We start from the raw sequence: 23,359 nt of genomic DNA, 5'->3' as shown, positions 1-23,359 counted from the left end.
TCAAATGCCTTCATTGCATGTAAGGCCAGGGACAAGGGCACTGCTTTCTACAACAGCAGGAGACCTTAAACTCTCAAAAAACATTTACAGGGTCTGGGGCCTCAGGGTTACTTCAGGCTCCCAGTATCAGAGCCAAAAAGTTTCCTTTACACTATCCAGAGCATACCTAATCACAGAAGAGAGATAGAAACAAGGGAAAGCTAAAAAAGGTAGGTCTCTACTCAATCAAGTATGCTTCCCTCCCTGAGAGCAGGCCATGCCTTGCTTTGCCCTCCTTCCCTTCCACAGTACCAGTTATAATAAGTAGTATTCAAATTCATCTGGTTCCCCTATTCTCTAGCAGCTGCTTTATCAGCCTTAAACAATGGCCTAAACCACAGAGTTTCTGAGGCTTAATCTCCAAACCTGCACTACAGTTTTGCTACTGCCCATGCCTCCAGTAGTTCTGCCTCCGTAGTCTCCTTTTATAGGAAAGTCCAACTGCTCAGCTGCCCTCTGTTCCCTAGAAATCCCCCTACCTGGAAAGAGGGGTAATGTACAGCTGAGGCTCAGAGGGGGTTAATCTACCTTTATTCAGCAGAGTAGTTTCCACCTTGTGCTAATTGCAGCACAAACTCTAAAATGCATGGGCTGAGCCCCTAATTATGCCTGAAAGAAATTTATTAACACATGTGACTGACCATAAGGGAATGATCCACCATCTTAGCCTTGCATAGAGGACACGCAGCCCAAGGCTTTTATATACAGGTGATTTTGGTAATCCTACCAAAGATAGTGTGAAGCACAGTTTTCGGAGGGTAGGGACTCTTGTTTTTTTTTCCAGACATCAGAGATTTTATGACTGGGTTTTTTTCCCCTCAGATGTTTTCTGAGTTTTGCCCTTGGAAACTCACTAGTAATTGCTAGTTCCTCAGGAATTCTGGCTTTTGTTCTGTTGAGATAAACCAGCAAAGTGGGAGGAAAACCGGCTCCACATTAGCATTTAGCTGATGCTGCTATAAACGACATTTTTGGGGCCACCTTCTCCCTGTTATTATAGGGCTTAGCACATTTTGAATGTGTGTGCTTTGACTCACCTCAGATGAAGCCCCAGCTGTGTCCGCTGGTGGTCCAAGCCGGAAGAGTCACTCAGCTCTCAGTGAGAGGCATCATATCTAGGGCACACTGGGTCTGAGGTCACGAGAAGACATGGACACTGTTCCCATTTGTTGGGACATCAAGGGCAGAAATCTCAGAGAACTGAGTGATTTTTTTGGAGGTCCTATAACCTCCCTTGAGGCACACAAGGCACTTGCTCCTTTGGTGTTTGGGGAAGATGGTGGACTTGGTAGGATGCTGCTGAATTCTCCTCTACTACATCATTAATGCAGTTGCTTTGGGAGAGAAAGGGGAAGAAACCCCCAGTTAAGTGGAAATGCTGACAGAGTCCTGATATCCAGATGCTTCCTCTGAGAGGAGAACTTTGCTACTGGGGTCAGCTCAGCAAGCAAGATGCCATTTGATTAGTCAGTTGTTTTCTGGCAGTAGGGCCAGAAATGATTGCAAACTGCAATGCCTTTGGCCAAACATTTGAGAGATTGCCACATTATGTATTTATTAAAGGAGTGAAGAAATTTGAACTGGATAAAAATAGCAAGGCTTGGATTAGAAAGTGGCTGGCAAATGAGGAACAGAGGTTCACTGTTGCTTCAGGATGCCTAGTGTTGCCAGGAAATCCTGCACAGCATGGATATGGGTCTGTTGAGCTGGAGTGGAGGAGACACATAAGACACAAAACTGGCCTGAGGAAGCACTACCAGGTCTTTTGGATGATGGACTGATGTCTTGGTCAAGAGAGGTAGTAGTACACCAATGAAATAAACTCTCTCTGGTAGAGGCTGCACACAGATCCGCTCTTTGCAGCCCAGCAAAGTTAGAAGACGTACCTTTGGAGGTGAGGTACACACTGGGGTCTGCTCTTCTGCCATGCAAGATGGGAAGTTCACTCTCTAAATGATAGTGAAACAGTACTAATGGTCGTCACACTACTTATGCTGAAAACATCCCCATTAAAATGTCCGTTGTGAGACTTTTTGTAGTCAAAAGGGAGTTTTCCTTAAGAACTGATGCTTCCTATCTCCCGTGGTGTTTCTAGTATGTACTTAAAATGGAAAAGGGGACTGGAAGGCTGGAGGGTCTAGTCTCCTCAAACCTGTGTTTTTGCTCCCTCTTCAGATGGGTCGAGTATCCCCTTGCAATGGAGGTACCAGTTCAATCTCTGGTGCCAGTGTAGTATTAGTTCAGCTCTCAATGGAGTTGCTCCCTGAAGAGAGCCATCACAATTGCTACAAAATTGCCCTTTGGGATCCAAGACTTGGAGTTAATTTCTCGTTCCTACTCGGAAGAAAGCTTCTAGCAGGCAATGGAAACGGCACACACATTGTGTCTGAGGTGCAGTGCTGCCACTTGGAGGGCAGTCACCTCCCCTCAGAACAAAGAAGTTACATCTTCAGTCCCTGCAAAGACACAAAATGGTTTTATACATGCACACTTTCCTCTGTCACTTCTTATCTCATGTCTGATCTGGAGTCAGTATGGCCAAAAGATTGTTCACATAAATTGTTTCATATATAGACTTGGATGCTTCTATTAAGATAATGAGTGAAGGCTGCCATCAGGATCAAGGTCTCCATTGTTCTGGACAGTACCTATACTACATTCTGTATCTCCACACTATGAGACACTCACTGTCTCCAAAAACTTACAGTCTAAGTAGAATTTGAATGGGGAGGGAGACTAAGGCATGTAAAAGAGGAGTAATTTATCCATGATCAAAGGCTGAGCTGGAATTAGAGGAGCCTGTGTCCCGGGTGGGATCTGTTATCTCCTCTTAGCATAACCACCTACCAATGACTGACACTATCTGTAAATACTCATAATAAAAGGCATCCCAGAAACAAGACACGTGTAATTTCTTAGGACATTCTGTTCTTCCTCTGGTTACAATCCACGGGCATGTAAGGGCTGTTCCAGCAGCTGCATGCAAGGCTTCGGACGTAGCAAAAACAGGCGGACCGTGGTTGTAAGAATGACTCCTGTCATATGCAATCATCTCTCAGCACACCCTGTGGTGCTAATAAAAAAATCCTTTCACAGAGTGCACAGTGTGCATAATTAGCTGGAGTAAGAGCCGAGGCAGCATTGCCATCCTGGAGTCACACAGGGAACTGCAGGTGCAATGTGTCTGAATTACAGATTCCTCTTCGGTCACCCTGATGGCACGAGGTCTGAACTATGTTGCCATACTTCTGAAAACTGAAGAGAGGAAAGGTTGGACTCTGTCTCCAAGGAGGTACTGCAATCTGACAACACAAAGTCTGGGAGTTAGCACATCTTTCACAGTGGCAATGAGTAAGGATAAAGCTAAGTAAAGTACATTATTCTGAAAAATACCACCCTGTGATGGATAAATATAAACATTTGTATAAAGAAACTATATAAAAAGTTTCTTCTAATGTGGTGGTTGGGGTTTTTTGCCACCTCCTCTTGCATATGTTAATGTGAAACCAGTGCAAACTTTGCTGTTGATTTTCATTCTGACACCAGATAGAGGTTCCCATATAAATGTCAATGTTTGGGAAGAGCTGACTTTATACAGGATCCTCTTGTGCTCCTGAGGTACTGCCGTCCCAGTGTACTGGGGTCTCAGCACACAGCAACCTCTGTCTGGAAGCCAGGATGTTCTTGCATCTTCTGCTATAGGGTACCTTCCTTCTGAGCAGTGATATGTTGTATGGGCACCCTCAGCTCCCTCTCCTTCTCCTATTAGCAGGCTATACCCTGGTCTGTTTTCAGCTCAGATGTACCATATGAGACACCATGTGGCTGCCTGAATCTGGGCAAGGCATTATCTGTGTCATGCCTCAGTTACCAGCCTCTAGTCAACAGCTGACACTTTGTAAGTATACCAAGAGGTTGTAGTGGCCCATGTCCTGGGATGCTGCAGTGATGGAGGTGAGATAAGGATGACTTTGTAAAACATTTATACAAAGCAAGCCTGACTGCTGTCAGTTGTGACAAATGAACATAACCAGCCAAAAGTTTGTCACCATGTATTGACTCCCCTCAGCAGCACCTGACACCACAAAGCCATCTTTCCTTTGAGTGACAGTCAAAAAAAGCTTGTTACTTTTAGCCACAATTCTCTTTCCTTCACTGTCTGCATCTCTGGTCTTTAGGACTCGGGGAAAATCTTGATTAGGACACAGACCATGCTCTTAACTTGTGACCAAAATATCTGGTCCATTTAAATGGGAAAAGAAACATCTCCTTCAGAGAGCATTGTGCTTCAATAAAGCACCTCTTTGTGGTGGCCCACATCAGTGGTGAAACCTTGTCCAGGCTCGCAGTATGAAAGCCAAGGGGCTTGTTCCAAACAGGCAAAAAAAAGCGATGCTTTATTATTTACACCTCTTTCTTGGGACACTTATAAAAGGGGTAAGGGTTGTCCAACAACAGTCTGTCTGCAACATTTTTCCAACAACCATCAATAAAAGTGCTTCATGTTTAAGATTGTGACAGAAAGATGGATAGTAGCTCTGTCAGCAATGGCATTTGCAAAGGATTGGTGATAGATTTTGTGGTGCAAGTTTATCCTGACCATCTTGGAGCTGTTTCTTCATCTTGGCTGCCTGATTCAGCCTCCAAGCTCATCATCATCACCATTTATTGGGACTGGCTGACAATTCTGACAAAAGAAATAGTCCTAGTCAATGCAGAGGACACTGGGTAATGCTGGAACTGGAGCCAGATCCTGCACTCTGGGTTTTATGGGGAAATGATTCAGCTTTCCTTACAGCTCACTGGGAACCACCGCACCCCATGGGCTGATCTGATGTTCACCACTAAAATGCAGCCACTCCCAAGGAGAAGAGTAGCGACAAGTATTACACACAAGGCCAAGAGGAGTCCTTGGCCAAGGACAGAGCAAAAAGGATCCAGTATTTTAATGCACAAACACTAAATGTGTGAGATCTCTCAGGCAAACAGCCAGGACCCACACTCAGGAAGTTTTGGTCAACACGGTGAGGCCCTATATGCCTGCTCAGTCTCACTACGCCCATAATTTCTGGCAAGCCTTTTGACATTTGGTGTTCACTGGAAAGTCCAATTGCCTGGAGCCTAGGACTGTCAGCTTGCCTTTCATGAGAGAGAACAGCATGTTCCCAGCTCTGCCATTTCCAGAGGAAACAAGCCCCAAGAGTATCTTAAAGACTTGGACACAAATAGCTCGCACTGTGTATTGTTTTCAAGCTGGTCTCATGATTTTACAGGTCTGACTCATTCTGGATAAATGCAGAAGGTTAGTCATGATAGTCAGCTGTAGGCAAAGAGGAAGGACCTCACTGGACTTACCCCAGAGCAGTTTTCATTGCTACTGTACGGCAAAGAGCTGAGCCAGTTTTGCTGGCCCCTGACCTTGGGGTTTGTCCCAGGTTTGTCAAGGGGCACCGAGAAAGTGTGGATACAGATCTATGCATGCCACTGTCAGCCTTACATCCAGGTTGGTGAGCATCTACTTGTCCCTGAGCTAAGGCCAGGTGTTGGTAGGAGTCTTGTGGGCTGCCACAGTAGCTGGCTGTGGGAAGTGTGCTGCAGCACATGGGTGGTGGCTGCACCGTGGCACTGCTGACCCCTGCCCGTGGGCACAGCCACCAGCAGCTCCACACCACTGCTGTGATACAACCAGTCAGAATCATCTTTGGACTTTACCTACTCAGAGGCCTCAAGATACTTGGTCTGGAGAAGCAGGGAGGAGGAAAGGAGAACTTTTAGGCTTCGATCTTGTTCAGAGCCTGTTGTCTGTGCTGGACACGGCCATGTCTAACACAGCAGTATTTCCCTGCACCCCTGCAATTCAGGAATACTCTTCCACAGCAGTGCTGAGCCGCAGCCCAGCCACAGGCCAAGCTGGGAGCACCATCTGCCGGCTTTGACACGGCAGGCTGGCTCGTCAGAGGGACAAATTACAGGGTAACACAGAGCTGCATGTGCCACTGCACGGTCATTAGACTGCATAGCAAATTAGAGATGAAAAAGATCACAGAGTTGGACAAATCCCTCAGCTAAACCTCCTCCTGTCAGCCTCACAAAAGGGACTCCAAACCAGTCTGTCTTTCTGCACTAGAGCCGAACAAACTGACTTGGGTGAAGGAGATCCAGCTGTAAGTTAGCTGGAGTTATTTAGGGCTCTTGCAGAGCTTGTGAACAGTTTCAGCTAAAGAAGTTTGAAGCATGTCACTGGGCAGTCTTCTTAAGGCTTAATTCTTACAGCTCAAAATGTAGTTTTGTTTACAAATATTCCTGATAATAATATTGAGGGGAGCACTGGGAGCCTGAAAGGGAAATGAAATTTATGTCTCTGGTGCAACAGTGGATCTGTTTAAGCAGCTCCCATGTAGATTTTTCTTGGGTTCTTCAGGTCTGCCAAAGACCCAAACTAACAATTACTTACACCACACAGCTCAGCTGCCCCATCTCCCTGCTGCCCCTGCCTCATCCTCTGGTCCACAGAGTTCCATGTACCTCTCAAATCCATAGCCCTTTCCTCTTCCAGCTACTAATCCTTCTGGCCAGTACAGAAGGATTCCTCTGCCTTTTTTCTTTTTTTTTTTTTTTTTTTTGTCACACCCCAAATCCTCATGTGGAGGGCCAAGTATGTTTCCCCCTTGAGAGGGAGAGCTCTCGTGGGTGCTGAAGGGAGGCTCCTTTTGCAGAACTGCCCACACTGATGCCTGTGACATTTATATCCCATGACCCCGATCTCATCTGTGGTGGCCCAAGCAAGGCTCTCTGAAGGATGTTGGCTGTGTCCAGGACGAGTAGTAGCATATGGCCTGGGCTCCTGGTCCCCAAAGGGCTGTGCTGGGGAGCACTGCAAATGCCACTACATATGGGACTCGGGCTTTTCTTTGGGGTGTGGGGGGACAGGAGTGGGGTGTGGCTGGTGAGCTGCCAGGGTGTGCTGCTAGACCTGGGAGCTCAGTATGGTCCCTCTCACCTCCAGGGGTTATGCCACCAACTGCTAGCCAGCCAGGAATGTGCTTTCACTTGCTCAGTCCTGCTCAACCTAATTACACCTTCCTGGTGTGCTGCACATAATTTCCCTCCCACCCCAACTGTCCTTTCTCTCCAAGCTGATCCTGCTTATCCTTTAGCGGCACACCACCTTCTCACTTTCCTTTCATTTTCATCCCCGTACCCACCTCTCAGAACTTTTTTTCAGAGCTCTCAGCTGCTTAGTTTGTGAATGCTGGAAAAAAGATGCACTGGACTCGTACTTGCTTTCTGAACTGTTATAAAAATGTATTATAATATTGGCTTCTCGCAAAGTATTAAGGTAGGTATTATATAATGTTAGAAATGCTATTTGCTGTGTGGATGTAGTTTTCTCTCTTTTTAGCAAGAATGTTAGCAAGTGTGAGCAAGTCCCAAAGCCTCCTCCGCCGGGAGACCGGGAGGCCAGGAGAGTCCGAGAGCCGTTATCACCGCTCTGCCCGGAGAGACAAAGAGGCCCAAAGCTGCAATCAGCCCTGACTGTCTGGAGAATTAAGAGATCCACCCTACCATCGACTCTTACCTAGTGGGCCCAACCCCAAGAATCAAAAGAAATAAAACCACAAGGCAGAAGACTACGCATGCTCTAAAAAGGCGGAACCAAGGAGTGGCCATGCAAAACAGCTCCGGGAAAAGTTTGAATATGAATAGAGAACAGACAGTAAAAATGGTATAAAAAGGACTCACCTCGAGGATCAGGTGTGCTCTTGGCAGAGCACCAAGGCACCCGGCCGTTACCCCTTTGCTTTATTTTATGTGTCTCTTATTGTCTTTATATTAAACCCTTTAAATTCTCACAGGAGAGTGAACCTCGTTTTTCACATGAACTCTCAAAAGAAATACTTTTTTTGGCCAAGACAGCATGAGCCTGTGCAAGTCACTTTCACAGCAAGACCATTCCTTTAGTACTGTAACGGAGAACATGTGATAAAGGAATCATTGTAGCTCATACTATGGATGAACCAGAGATTTTGAAGTGCCCTAAACTCACTTGCTGCAGGGCACAGGCAACTTCTACATACCATGACTAAAGAGGATGTTTTCCTAAAGATCTTTGCCTTTCCCTTGAACCTGGCTGCCTTGAATGGTGGCTGGGGGGCCAGCCTAGGAAGCAGAGCACTGGATCTATCTCCTAACCACTGCCTGGCTCACTCCAGGCCTCAGTTTTGTATCCTGTGAAATGAGAAAAGTGGGGAGCTGTTTCACTGAGGTACTTTCACTGCAGGTGGAAAATGCTTTGTAGATGTCCTTGCCTTGAGCCCTGAAGCAACCCTCTATAGCCATTGCAACAATTCTGACCCTTTTGATGTGATTTTCCTTAAGCTTTTCTCCAACAAATGAAGAACAGCCCAAAGCTCTGACCCTTCTGCCTTCTCCACAGCTGGACAGAAGTCACTTCCTATGATGTGTGACAGATGCGTCCACAGTTCACTGCAGTGGACAAGGATCTACTGAGCTGTCCCTGCATGAACCCTCTGGAGAACCTACAAATGTGAGGGTACTTCCAATACTGGTAAAGCACAAGCAGACCTCACAGGAAGCTGTCCTGCATGTGTCACCCCCCCAGAGAGCAGCATTAGGGAACAGTGTTAGGTTACAAAATCAAGCTTACAGCAAAGAGGGCATACTGTTGTTGGTGTGTTCTGGTGTGTCAGTACTGTCTTTAATGGCACAATCTCAGACTGATACAGCTAAACACAAAAATAAACAGAGAGACTTCTGGGTATACCAGCACATTTCCTGCCTTTTCAGAGCCAAAATGCTAAAAATCCCATGTTTGCTTCCATTGCATGCCATTCCATCTCATTAAAGCTACTGCATTTCTCCAGCCTTTATTTGGTTTTGTTTCTGGAGCCACTTGACTGAAGAAGCAGAATAGCACAGGGCATGTTCAGCACAGGATTGTGAACAACATGTACACATGTTCTTCTTGGGGCGCAGGTGGATATTTTGACAGGCTTTAGACACTATTGAAGCTGCATTTAGCTGGTCCAAAAGGCAAAGCCGCAGTGGAGTGAATTGAAATTCATTTACTGCACTGGAAGCTGGACCTTCCTAAGACTATTTCAGCCCTTTCAGGTTTGAATTCTGTGTGTTGCCTAGACAAGATTAATTTCCCTTTATTTTGATCTCATACCTTTTACATATAGTTTAACAAAAGAAATGTCAAATTCTTTCTTGACCTTTTTAATGGCTATTTGTTTTGACAAATCTGTCCTTTGGGCACTTTGCATTGACACCAAGAAACTTTCGAGATATCTGTGAGCCAGACTTGAAATTATTACCCCCCCCTTCTTAACCTCTTTTTTCATATCCATCAGTTGCGTTGCTACTGGGGTGGAAGGCAGCAGGAGTGTTAAAGGCCTTATTTTTCACCTTTTCTCTGGTTTTCGTGATTACTTGTACAAGTTCTTTTACGATAGTTCAGATTTTCTCTGTACTCTGGAAATCAAAGCTAGACGTATTATATTAAAATTTTGTGGGGTTTTTAATTTTTTTAAAACAAACTGGAAACAATTATTGCAGTTGGTGGCAGGTTCTCTATCTGCTGTTGTCCTCAAGCCCTGCCTGCCATTCTGGGAGATGAACAAACAATCAAACACATATTACAGTACTCAGTGCAAAGGTCAGAAGATATCTGTATTGGCCAGTGGGTCAAGTGGGGTAAGGTACCAGTCCCGGCCATAAAATGTATTTTACTGCTCTGTGCATCCATTTAGTAAATTTACAGAGCTCTTGTCAGTAACAATAACAAAATTTGAGTAACATATAAAACAATTCTGCATCCCATTTCTTTAGATAGTGCTTCATAGAATCTTTTAAATAGCTTTTGAGAACTGTAATTAAATACTTTGAAACATGTTGGGGATAGTTTTGTTTCAGACTTTGCCTCCAGGTTCTTTGGTTTGAAAAACGTGCTTGTTTCCAGGAAAGTCAGTATTGTATTTAATTGGAATTAGATGTTGGCAGAGGAGGCTGATGTTTCCAAAGTTGCTGGTGCTTCTGTGAGCTTGGAGATAGGCCTGGCTGCCTCTTGCAACAGTTAATAAAAACAATTAATTGCATCTCTTTATTTTGGATCCACCTACTATTAATTTTTTCCTACTTTTTGTAATCTTCTTACTTAATATGTCTCAGAGTAACAAAAACAGCTCACCCCAGTGAACCCAGTGGTGTCCTTCCTTTCCAGTTGGTCAAGAAATGTCTGAAGTGTTGCACAATTTCAAAACAGCTGTTGCTGCCAGACCTAAGAAATGTGAACACTCCAGTTCAAGAGCCCTGAAACAGACAGTTGGAGACTTACAAGAAACAACTGAAAATTCTTCCCCTTCCTACCATCAGAAGTAGATGCCAAGTGCAGGATGGTGGCATCTCCTGCATCTCACCAGCATTGTCCCAGTGGGACTGAGCCCCTTGAGAGACCCTCAGCTCCCCTGAGGCAGCAGCAGCCTCTGCAGCTGCTCCTGACACAGAGCACAGGACAGCCTGGGAGGGGGAGCACAGCCACCTCCACTAAATGAATTAGACCACCAAAATCATTAAACTGTGGTAAACATCACAGCACTGAAATTTTGTTCCAATATAATTAATAAATAGTATTCTTTAAAAATAATTTAATAATAAATAAAGGGCTCATTTCCTTCACCTTTCAGTTTCTGGGGTTTTATCTTCTACTAGACAAATTTTCAAGCTTTTTCTCAGTGTACATAACACCTTAGTTTTTAAAATGCTCAGGGCTCCAAGAGCTAGGGCTTTAATGAGTGCAAATACCATCAGCCTTGCTGTAATAGGACACAGCTGGGGGCAGAGCTGGCCCTGGGATAAATTGCTGGCACCTGCATTTTCTTCTCCTCTAGGTGCCCACAAACTGCCCAGCCACCCTTGGGGTGAGGGGGTTCCCTGGCTGGACAGCCAGTGCTCTGGGTGAATGTAGTGTTTTGCCAGCAGTGTCCTACGTGCTGTGCCTGGACAGGGCTCCCTGACTTGAGCATAGCTGTGTGATATGGCCAAAATCCATCAGAGAGCATATCTCTGCCAGGCAGGTTTCCTTTCCTGAGACTGTGCAACCCAGGAGGGACTTTTGTCTATCTGAAGGGTCCCCAAGCAAAGCTAAGCCTCCTGCCAGCCCTGCCTGATAGCTCAGCCACAGGGTCTCAGTCCTCTTCAGATCCTGCCTGGGTCCAGCCCTTCTGCTTGGCAGCTGGCCCTGGATGAAATGAGTTTGACTGGTCTCAGCCTGTTTTGGCTGATCATGTCCACAGCACAAAATTCCATTGTATAGTGTGGAGATCTTCCTATGGCTTTGGGACATGGTGATACAACTGGTCGTGTTGATTTAGGGCCAGTCAGGAGGGTATCTGTGATGGGTGCTGTGACAGTAATTGGGATGTCCCACATGGCCAGCTGGCATGGGCTGGATGCACTTCTAAGCAGCTCCAGCAGCTGTTGGTCTGGGATAAGCCCTCAGTGAGAGACTGATAACCCTTCCAAACCAAAGACCCCTCTCATGGACTTTTTAGGAAATGCCAAAAGCAAAAAAATTAAGGGTGAATAGGAAGGTTTAGTCAGAGGCCTTTCTCCGGGGGTGAGGATGGCCTGATGAAAACAGGAGGTGGGAAGAAAGAGCAGGTCACCATGATGAAGGAGAAGCAGATGGAGGTAGGAACTGGTCCTGATCCTCCTTAAACTTCTGGGGGAGACTGAGGCAGAGACAATGATCACATATCTGTGACCCAAGCAGCAGACACAGACAGCCTGAACCCAATCCCCCCATCCCAGAGCACCCAGTGCACCCCAGCTTGGTGGTGTCTCCAAGGCAGGAGGAGGAGAGGACACTCCAAAAGCAGCCCTTCCAGTTGCCTTTGCCGGGAATGGAGAGCCAGGGCAGTGCTGGTGGAGATTGAATCTAGTGATTACTTTAAGGGATTTGCTGTCTCTTTCTTTATCCCTTTCTCTCTCTTTTTTTTTCTTTCTTTTTTTCCCCCCCCTTTTCCCTCCCTCTTATCCCTTTCGTGGTGCATTTGTCTTCGAGGAACCTGGGGTGTTCTTTTCATCAGTTCAATCTCTCTCTGGCACTTGAGTGCTGATTGGCTGAAGGACTTAGGGGAAAAAAAAATCTTTAATTAAGTAGATAATCTCTTCTTAGGAAGTTCTGCGGCTCCATTTCACCAGCCCCCTTTAGCTCTTACTTTAGGATTGGTTACCCTTTGCAGAAGGTGGGATTCAGGAGGCATCCGCCTCTTCATCACACCAGGACTGCCGGGTAGAAAATAACTCCATCCCTTCCCTAAATTAGTTGTGCTGTTTTTTTTTTTCCTTTTCTCTGGTGGTGGTACCTAAGTTTGGGGTTTTTTTAGGATCTCCTTTCTCCCTCCTTATTTGGATTTTATATTTCACATGGACCCTTATCTGGGCATCTTCTTCCTCACTCCCTTCTTCCAGTCCTGCTGTGCTTGGTGAGTATCAAGAGCACCTCAGTCTGTGTCACAGGCAGGTGTTCTTCCCAGATACCCTAAGGAAATTCCTCTTCACCTTCCTAAATGTCTTATCTTTCTCACTTAGCTCAGTTCTGTCTTTAATGGAATCAGATATTTAACCAAGTCCCTACACACTCATTGGCAGAGAGGTTAGATCTATGAAAGTCCCCCTTTTCCCCTGCGCCTCCCAAAAATAACTATGGGCCAAATTGTGAGCTGTAAAATAGTAAAATAGAGGAGAGCGGATGCTGAGGACCTGGCCCCTCACTTTCAAGTGGGAAGATAACCCAATAGAAAAGCCAGGGACTTCTGTTTTTCCAAAGGGTCCCAGTCAGCTTGTCTCTTGTCTTAATTAAATCAAGTGGGGCTTCTCTCACGCTCCCCAAGGAGGACAGTCCGTGATTAAGAGCTCAGAGCCAGCAGGAGTGAGTTAGATACACAGGAGTGTCACTCTGGCTGAGCAGCCTGAGACCCAAGCTCCTTGGCACACACGGGGCAGAATTACATGTCTGAAATTCATCTGCTAGGATTTCCTGGGGAGCAGCTATTGGTATGGATTTTGCTACGGTGTGGTTTCCAACCACCTGAGTCCCATCAGACCAGTTCTGCTGTGCATAAATCTATGGCCATTTGCTGTGGACCCCTTGCTCTGTCCTAAGGGTGGTGTTATATTTATTTCCCAGAAAGTTCTATAAGCGTGAACAGAAAGAGATTGCACTAGCATCAAATCTCCTATCATTGCTTGTGGGATATATCAGTCCTATTCCCAAAGGGAGATGGGCTCTGCAGGTATTTTTCCTATGGGATTTTTACTGAGTACCCAAACTTTATTCTCCATTGCTGTGATGCCCTGGGGAATCTGCTCAGCAGGTTACAGACTTATCTCTAACGGCAAGGAAAGTCTTTTACCATTCAATTACTAAAATCCCCTGCCTTCCCCACAGCAGATCTCTAGGGTTATTACCATGGATGGAGAAATCAAAATTACAGAAAGAGAAACTAAAGAGTAAATGGGAACTCATTCCTGTTAGTCTGGAAGTGAAATTTATGTTCTTTCAGAGATTTTCTACTCCCTTCATTAAAAGAATGTGCCACAATTTGTATATGTCTAAATACTATAAAGCAGCAAACTCAAGATAAAACTCCCTTCTGGAACAAGGGGAATACATATGTTCTACAGAGAGACTAGGCAAGAGCTCATGCTGATTTTATTGTTATTTTTCTGCTCTTCCTGTGTATGTGTCTTGCTTTCCTCAATAAAAACAGGTTTAGAATACATTAAAAAAAAAAAAATCAACATTTTAAAGAAACAGTTCAAAGGAGAGAAATTTCAGTGCACAAAGTAGAGCTAAATACGGAAATCCAAGGCATTTTCAGTTCGAAATTGGATGTTTAAATTCCCTGTCTCTCAGCAGTTTTTATCTAAGAGAAAAGTTTATAGATCAAGACAACCCCGCTTCTCTCTGGATGTTGCTGATAGGTCATGAGTTCCAGAGAGAAAGGAAAATTGCAACCTTTATTTGAAATGACCATTTTGCAGACAGTATCCCTTAACCCTTGAGGAGAAAAAAGACAAGTTTGTGGGAATCATAAAATAATTCTGCTTGAAATTTGTGCTGGTTTTCTTTATCTAATCCAACAGCTTAAAATACAACAGGTTTTTTTTTTCCTGTGATTTAATCACAAGTATTGGGAGTGGCAGCATGGGGGGGAGCAATATATAACAACAACAAAACATTTCTTTAAATATATATGTGGCCACTTCCCTTCTGTGAGTGTGCATTAGATTTTACCATCTAACGGACCATTCAACCAGTGTATTTCTAGGTGATCAAAATGTCAGGGTTGCATTTAGGAACAAAAAACCCCAAAATAAATATAACAAAATAGAGAAAAATGAAGAAAAAAGAAGTAAAGCTTCAAAGGTTATTGAGTTACCACCCAGTCTCCTCTCTTGTGGGAATAATATAACGATCTTTAATGCAGCAGTTTGTTTCTAAATGTATTTTCTACACTTCAGCTGTGGGACTGCCTTTGGTTTCCAGCCTCCCTGGTTTTCTAATAATATCAGGGAGCTCATATTGAGAACGAAACTCAGATCCAAAGTGAAATTCTATCAATTTTCTCTATTTACAATAATGATGGCAAAGATCTAAATACAGCTTTACCATTTTCTAAAGAGCAGAACCAGCAGCACAGTAACCTGAGTGGGTGGTAAGGTATCAGACAAATATTGTAATGAGAGATTAGATAAGGCTCTTAGGGCATATTAAACCGAGGAGTGTGGTGCTGTTATTGGTTAAAGTTGTAACTGAGACAGAATTATCTGAGGCTTATTAGTATTTGATATGAGTAAAATATAATGGGACAGCTGCTTGGCAGGGTTCTTTGCTTTCAGATTCAATAAAACTATGATAGAAAACTCCTGCTAAAGATATTCATTAGCTTTGAGATAATTTCCTAATATTGGATCCCATGAAAATCTCTTGCCCTAGATTTGCTTTTTACCTGGAGACAGAGTTGTGGTGAGGGAAGCACTGTACCCTGGCCAGGGCCCTGCACAGCCTGGGGAGGGGGCAGAGGAATTCGGAGGTCTCCTCTCTCTACCTGCTTAGCTATGAGCCTGCTTCGCTTCAGTCTGTGTAATGCTGTCCTGGAGTTTGAAGGTGGAGGGAAAGGGGTTTACACAGATAGGAACCCCGTGAGCTTCCTCAGAGAAGAGAAATTGCTTCAAATATCTCCTTTCATGTGCATGATACAAAAAATCACCGAAGTCATGGGAATTGGGCTGGTTCACACCAGCTGTGAATGCAACTACTTAGCTAGTTTAGTTTTACATTCTGCTTTCCTTTGCAAAGGAATGAAAATTTAGTAGAAATACATAATTTCTTTTTAAAAATCACAGAGAAAATAATGAAGAGAGATTTTGGTAGTGATTCCTGTTTGCAGCACAGAGATGATTCTAGAGACACTGCCACTATTGTACTACATCTGTGTAAGTAGTGACTTAATTGCTCTCTGCCCTTACTGGAGACTATATACAGAATGGAAATGCATTTTTCTTAACTAAATCATGGGAGAAAAGACAAAGCACACAGATTCTGTCTCCATTATTATGTTTCCTTCCCCCTCAACACAAGTAAGAAAAATTTCAGCCAGCCCCCAGCCATACGACAGTCCCATCTCCCCTTCTCCTGAACCCACTTGCAGTTGCAAGAGTTAAATGTTGGGGTGTCAAGTGCACCAAACACTTGAATCTTTGTGAATCCTTCACTTGTCTAAGTCCTACAAACCCAGCCAGCAGCATACCTGCCTGTTGATCTGAGAGCTCAAGGAAAATGCCTTCTGTCTCTCTGACTTTATAAAGTGTTTAGAATATCCTGCTGGGAAATTGCTACTGTATCATTTACTCAGCTGCAGATGGAGAATTGGCATATCCTGAACTTGGCCTTTTTGTGAGCCTTAAAGTATATCCTGGAAGGAGCAGATCCTCTGCTTCAATGAAGTTGTGTCAATTGACTCCTGCTTAACAGGCTGGTTTGCTGTAAATGCTGAATTTGTGGATTACTGTCTTCCTCCTAACGCCATCCTTGCAACTTCCCAGATGTTCCTAATCCAAGGGTTTGAGGCAAATCCCTCCTATATGCTGTGAATTTGGTTTTTCCTACCCACATGGGAAGCAATGCAGACAGGATATTTCTCTTGTTTTGGTGACAAAAGCAAGATAAGAGAGGACTTGCAATTTTCTAGCTCTTGCCTATGCAGAGCATTTTACAAGAGTTTTCTCACAGCTCAGATTCACACTGTCACCATCCTGAGTGTGGTCCCCATAGCAAAGCACTTAAGGTCAAGGCAATGGACAGAAGGGAAACCAGATGGAAAAATAACTTGTTCATGCTGCTACCCAGTTGCGTTAGGATGGGGACCCATGGAGCTTACACAGTCTGATTAGCCCCAGGTTCATGGCCCTGTGTGATTCAGGTCACCCGATGCTCTAATCACTCGGCTACAGATGCCTTCTCTCCAAGTCCCAGGAAATATTTAATTAGCTGTACAATGCAGAAGCAGCTCCCAAAGGAAAATTCCTCTGCAAAACAACCATCGACTTCGTGCTAAAGTACCCATGGGGGCTGGAGCACAGCCGGGTCTGAATCGCAAGCCTGGAACAAAGGGAAAGAATCTCCTGTTCTCGCAGTGCCTTGGCACAGCCCACTCCTGTTTTGACCCAGGGGAATCTTTCCCAAAGCAAGCTTCATCAATAGAAACACATTTTCACCAAAAAAACCACAAAACCCAAACTAAAACAAAAGAAAGCTAGACTTGCCAGAAAGAAATGTTGCAAACACACTCTCTCAACTCTTTCTAAATTCTAACAGCAAAGATCAAGTTTCTTGTGATTTTGACCAAGCTAAAGTAATGAGACCTCCTTTTGTGGTGTACATTGGAAAAGATCTCTGTGGGTGCAGTTCTAGTGGAGGTGAAATGGGCTTGCAAACTGCATGACTGGTTTTCCAAGGCAGGACAGCGTCCTCTCCCAATCTCTCCTGTGTCTGATGTCTGGACACCAGTCCTGCCACCCTGTCTGTTGCTGTGTCTGTGGCAGGGCTGCACTTTGACCCTCAGCTTGGGACAGCAGTGCCTGCCTCTGCCTGTGCTTGAGCTCACCCTGGAATGTCCCCACAGTGTCTGTGTTGGATTTGTAGCACAAAAAGACAGTACCTTTCTCTCCCTTACAAGGAGATACTTGTGGCTCATTTGAAGCAGAACGTCATCTTCATAAGAAGCTGAACAGCCAAGTTTCTATCAGTGCATGCTCTGTCATTTTCCCAATCACTCACTCACTGCAAGGTCTCAATCCACTCGTGCCACCTCTCTGGCCTCAGTGTCCTCTCTGGGTGATAACAACACTCACCCTTTTCTCTGAAGTGCTGGGTTGCGAGCAGGGAAAATGCTCCAGAGACTCACCAGAAATAGTGATGAGTGTTATTTTGCAAACCTGGAGATACTGGGATTAGGTATTTTTAGGACACTCTCTTTTCTTACTTCATTTCTGACTTGGGATATTTAGAATTGGCTCTTGGGCTTTTTCAAAGTGTCAGTCTTTTCTGCTGTGACACTGCTAAGCAGGATTCACCCAGCCATTCTCCAGATTCTGTAGGTGGTCACTGCACCATATGGAGTCCTGATGCTGACTGACCATTTGCACAAAAACAGACTTTCTCACTAGAGAAGGACTCAGACTGGACAGCATCAGTTCTGCAAGCCCATAGGGACAGTGCTGGAGACAAGCCACAGTGCCTGGCCCTTGGAGATGATCACTCCACGCCTTCAATGAGAACATCAGAAAGCTTAATTTTGTCTAGGACCTCCCACCCACCCCAAACCCCTGGGATCCCCTGCACAGTGTCCAGGAGGGTGGGGAGGACATGTATATTTGTGCTCAGCCATCACCATAACCTGACCAAGAGGAGAGTATGGGCAGTCAGAGCTGGCACCACAGGAAAACAAGGGATTGTGATCTGGAGAGATGCATCTGGACACGTACTGCAAAGGAGCAGTGGTGTGATGCCCTCCTTCCCTCAGCATGGTCCCACTCCTGGGGCTGGGGGAAATGCTACCCTGAGTTTAGTCAAGTGAGGTAAAAAGCAAGGCTAGGGGAACAGGAAAGGACTAAAATAATGGGTGGCTTGGTACAAAGGGTAGCTGAGCAGAGGAAAGCAAAAAGACAGAGCAGTGAAGGAACTGCAGCCCAGTACAGCCTGACTGAGGGGAGCAGGGCGGGGGGAAGGAGACGGCACTGTCCTGTCCCTCAGGGAGCAGCAAGGGGACATGAGGGAGAGACTAGAGGTGCCTGCAGCCAGGAGACAGGCAGACTGTGGGGGGTAAGAGGAGAGCCATGGGATGCCTGGCATTCCCCAGGCCCCTCTGCCATCATCCCCTCCCTGCTGACACTGTCTCTGTCTTCCAGGTCAGTGAATAATTTCCTGATGACGGGCCCCAAGGTAAGAGAAATCCCTTTGATCTCTGTCCCTGATTCTACTAAACCCACAGAGGGAAGGAGAGAGAGGGAGAGAGAGGTGCTCCTCCTTCCCACTCCTCTCCACCCAGCCTTGGCCAGAGCTCCCCTCACCCCCAGGTTTCCAGCAATAAGGCAGAGAAAGGCCAGGAAAGATTTGCTGTGAGCTGCAACCTGTGAGCTCCTTGGGCTGCACCAGCCCTGAGCAGTGCTGACCTGGGGTTCTTTTAAGCTGGTTGGGGCCAGATTCTGGAGATTTGTCTACTGACACCAGCCAAGGTTCTCACCTGCCATCTATTGCTTCCTGAGGATCAGGTTGGCGTCAGGGCCCACACTGATCCAGCTGGAAAGTATTTGCTGTTAAGCCCTGTAAAACATACTTCCTCAAGGAGCCCAACTAAAATTGCCAGGAATTTTTTCCATATTTTTGACCCCTCACATCATTGTGCTCCTCTTTCAGAGGCCTTTTTTCTTAGCCAGGACAGGCTGTAAAATTTACCCAGTTTTTGTTCTGGCTATTCCCCAGGAACACCTCCAGGCCCATCTAGCTCCCAATACACTGGTGGAGCAACCTTGCTCCAAAGCACTAGCTCTCCCCCTGGAGCTGTGGTGAAGAAGGTGCCAGGCTGAGGCATCTGCTGGCCTAGAGCTCCCTGATCTCTGAGCAGAAGGCTCTGTTTCTTCTCATGGTGAAGAGATAAGGGGTTCCCCATGGCAGAGGCTGGCTGGCACATTTCCTAACGTGGCTAACAGCCAAGAGCTCAGCCTTCTCCCCCAGGAGGCTCAGGCTCTGACCCAGCACAGCAGAAAATGGGTTTGCTGCTGCTGATGGTGAGCACCACTTCTCAGGGAAGCCAAGGCTGGGAGACCTTCTCAGCTCTGTATGTGTTGCCTTTGTAAGATGGCATGCAGGTTACTTTCAGTTGAAAATATGCATCATCCCTGTGCTGACCCCCAGCTCTGCTCCTAGGCCTATCTCATCTACTCCAGCAGTGTGGCGGCTGGGGCACAGAGCGGCATCGAGGAGTGCAAGTTCCAGTTTGCCTGGGATCGCTGGAACTGCCCAGAGAGGGCACTGCAGCTCTCCAGCCACGGTGGGCTGCGCAGTGGTAAGGAACGCATTGGATACCACTACTGGGACCCCCTTGCTACAGGTTAGAGCCCATGGCCCCCTCCTCTCTTCCCAAGTACCTCCTTTTCTTCCCCATCCCCACCTGGGAAGTGCTTCTCCCAGGAATCCCCCAGAGGGATCTCTCCAGGAGACCCCTTCACCCATCGGCTCCCAGACACACGGGGATCTAGCTCCAAGGCATCCTTGCAATGCCAGCCTCACCTACAGACCTCCTGAACCCCAGATGGCGCAGGACCAACCCTCACACAACTGCCTCCCCACAAGGATGCCCCGCCCCTGACCTGCACATGGGCTGCTGGCCACACCATGCCTAGATGGTGTCTCAGGGTATCCCAGGGAGGCTGAGAACCAGTGCAGGCTGGTTGGGTAGCAAGCAGGGGGATAAGGCTAAAGGGAGCAGGAAAGAGTTCATCAGTGGCTGTGCTCTGGCCAAGAGGCAGGAGAAAAGTCTTCCTACATCTTCCAGATGTCAGAATCACCCTAGGCAGAAATCCAGTACCCCCGACCTAGGCCACTGTAGGGCATGGGGCTGTGGTCATTGTTACTGTATCCTATTCCTTACCTATTTGCAGGTCCCAGGAAATATTTCAGTGCATACCTGGCCCCCTAGATCCATGTTTGATGCTGGGCTGGGCTCATACCTGCTCTGTAAAGGCAGGAGCTGGGTGTAGAGGAGAGACTCAGGCCTCTGGTGGGACTGGCAGCAGACAAGGGACCAGAGCCCAAGGCAGAGGTGGACAAAGGTTTCAAAGCTAGGCCTTGAGGAGAAAATTGCAGCACAAGGCCCCCTCTGAGACCAGAAGCAGATCCCTGAATCATTCCTGTCAAGGTTATCTGCTCAGATCCACACCTTGCTGGTATTAAATGAAAGCCAAAGGCTCAGTGAAGCTAGCTGATGATTCCCAAACTGATCCTGGTGGGTAGGTATGGTCACTGCTCAGAGCCCTTCCAGCAGAAGGTAAGGCTCGAGGGAGCTGTGGGGAAGGAGGTCTTTGATCCTAGGAGAGGCCTCCTTCCTGTTGGGGATGTGTTAATGAGAAGTGGGGGACATTTGGCTGTCTGTGCTATATTGCCACTGTTGAGCTCCCACAATGACAGCCAGGTGCTCTCTCGTCCACACCCTTTGAAATGGCATGAGTCAGTATGGATCATTTTTGGGAGCTTCTGCCTTCATGCAGTTCAAGCCCGAACTAAGGTAATCTGACGTGTAGGGCCTCTTCTCCACCCCACGAAGTCTTCCCCACTGCAGATGTCCTGTGCAGACTCCTGCATGGCAGGAACAATTTCTAACACTGCCATTGCCATGAAATCTTTAGCACATCTGCTCTCTTTGTATTCCCCCTTGACAGCAAACCGAGAAACAGCCTTTGTCCATGCCATCAGCTCTGCGGGCGTCATGTACACGCTGACCCGGAACTGCAGCCTGGGGGATTTTGACAACTGTGGCTGTGACGACTCCCGCAATGGACAGCTGGGTAAGGAGAGATGAGCTGCTAGCCCCTTTCTCGTCCCAGGCGGCAGGAGAAGCTCTTCTCTCCTCCTCTGAGGCCGGCAGAAAAACCTCCCCTTCCTGGTCCCCACACCCAGGAATGATGCTCAGAGCAGAGCTGTCCCTGGTTCAAAACAAAGTAGCTCTGTGGAAGGTAACAGAGCAACCTCCACTTTACACCAGCCAAGCTCTTGATGCTTTCCAGTACTTTCTAAATGAGCAGGAGAGTAGAAGGGGTTGCAATTTCCCTGATTCAAATCGAGAACTCTATTTAAGCTTCTGGAGAGAATGACTGTGTCATAGGGGCAGAGAAATGGATCTGTTGCCACGCACCTAAATGGTAGATCTTGTTATAGCAGCACAGATCAGGGACATCAGGGTTCCCAGGGTCTGCAGGACCAGGGTGGCCCCACAGCAGAATGACCAAAAGAAAAGCAGGGTGCCATTCATAAACGTCTCTAGCGCTTTTCAGCATGGCAGGCACACAAGAGCACAACCAGGAGAACCACTGTGGCAGCACACAGCCCTCGCACCATCCACATGACTGTGGTATCTAGGCCCTCAGCTGCCCAGCACCCCTGGTAGGGAGCTCCAGGCTGCACCAGTCCAGCTCTCTGCTCAGCTTTCACAGAAAACACTGACATTTAGGGGTTTTGTTTTGAATAGAAAAAGGTCAAATTTCAAGCGATCAAAATCTTTTAAAAGCCATGCCCTACCCAGCCACACTCGGCAGTCAGTATGTGTCACTTTATGACAAACTCCTCTGGAGTGTCCAGTATTTAGTAATTTACTTTACTGGCTGATAGTTTTGAAAACAGCTGCTGCTGCTTAGGTGTCCAAAGTTTGGGAATGCCTGTCTCTAGCAGAGCAAGACTTTTGGGCAACAACACATCAAATTTTATCTTCTCTGGAAAACCAAGTTAGTCATGGCATATTCTTTTTCCCTCAAATATATCTGTTTTTCATGAAAACTTTCCATTGTGAACTTAGAACCTTGTAAGGTACACAAAACTTGTGGGCTTGACCAAAACAGCATGATTCAATTCAGCCACTGCACTGAATCCAAGTCAGTGAAAGGTTTTCATACTTCCTTCAGTCCCAGCTCTTGATTTGGACTGCATTATCCACTGCAACTACCCACCTCTCATGAAACACTCCTGTCTTTCTCTGGGAAAGGGGATCACGATGCCCTGGGGAAGTCCAGGCAAGGGCCAGGCCTTTCCAGAGAGGCACGAGGTCATTAAACCACAACTCCCCAGATGTACCAATGTGGCATGTCAGGGTCAGAATATTCCAGATTTCAGATCTTCATTAATAATTTGGCATCTTTCTCTAGGAGGGAAAAAAGAAAATTGCATGGCGTTTTTCCAGTCCCACTCAGTTCCCACTCAGTTAGGAAAAGTACCTTCCACATATTTTTGTGCAGTTTCACAGTTCTGTACTGACTCCCTTGTTTTTTTACGGTAACTAGAAAATCAGACCATTCTAAGATGCCAAACATCGTCTGAGAATTCTGGGTGTGCCAAAACCAGGGCCTCCTCCTCGATACACGTGTGCCAGGCTTGGACTGTTCCAGGCACAGGGGAATCTGTTGCCTCTGACCAGGATGCCTCCACCAGTTTGCTAATCAATGTTAGCAAGATGCTGTCCCTGCAAGTCACACTGGACCAGCTGAAGTCAGGGTTTGAGAGGTGATTAGAGACCCAGAGGCTTATCTACATGTCTGCTAATGCATGATAACTGACAGCTTCTAAATCCTGCTCTATAGAAAGCCTGGAAAGCCCTGCACTTGTAGTACAGGACATACCCCTTTGCAGCCTGCCTGAGTCACTTATTATCCAGGCCTCAGTAGAAATGCCATGAACTCAACAGGAGGGAACCTGGGAGTACTGTGAGGTGAAAGGCTGGATGTGACCCATAGCTTCCATTCCCTCCCCTCACTTCTGAAACCTCTTCTGGTTCTTTGACAGCACACATCTCATCTCCTTTCTTAGGGGGACAAGGCTGGCTGTGGGGAGGCTGCAGCGATAATGTGGGCTTTGGGGAAGCCATTTCCAAGCAGTTTGTGGATGCCCTGGAGACTGGACAAGATGCCAGAGCTGCTATGAACCTGCATAACAATGAGGCAGGTAGAAAGGTGAGCCCCTCTT

At 46.4% G+C, this 23,359-nt stretch overlaps 1 protein-coding gene across 1 annotated transcript in view; it reads left to right on the top strand.

Moving 5' to 3' along the window:
- The first annotated feature begins 18,401 nt into the window (after window positions 1-18,401).
- The window catches only part of WNT8B (Wnt family member 8B), a 6,644-nt gene continuing 1,686 nt past the window's right edge, over window positions 18,402-23,359 (top strand). Inside the window, exons 1-5 of the mRNA XM_017725853.1 lie at window positions 18,402-18,454; window positions 18,541-18,574; window positions 19,559-19,697; window positions 21,070-21,195; window positions 23,204-23,346. Coding sequence (XP_017581342.1) covers window positions 18,402-18,454; window positions 18,541-18,574; window positions 19,559-19,697; window positions 21,070-21,195; window positions 23,204-23,346 — 495 coding nt within the window. The remainder of the gene's footprint in view (window positions 18,455-18,540; window positions 18,575-19,558; window positions 19,698-21,069; window positions 21,196-23,203; window positions 23,347-23,359) is intronic.

This window comes from Corvus brachyrhynchos, unplaced genomic scaffold (assembly GCF_000691975.1).
Source record: "Corvus brachyrhynchos isolate BGI_N302 unplaced genomic scaffold, ASM69197v1 scaffold61, whole genome shotgun sequence".
In the NCBI taxonomy this organism is placed as follows: Eukaryota; Metazoa; Chordata; class Aves; order Passeriformes; family Corvidae; genus Corvus; species Corvus brachyrhynchos.
This window is presented reverse-complemented; position numbering and strand designations above follow the sequence as displayed.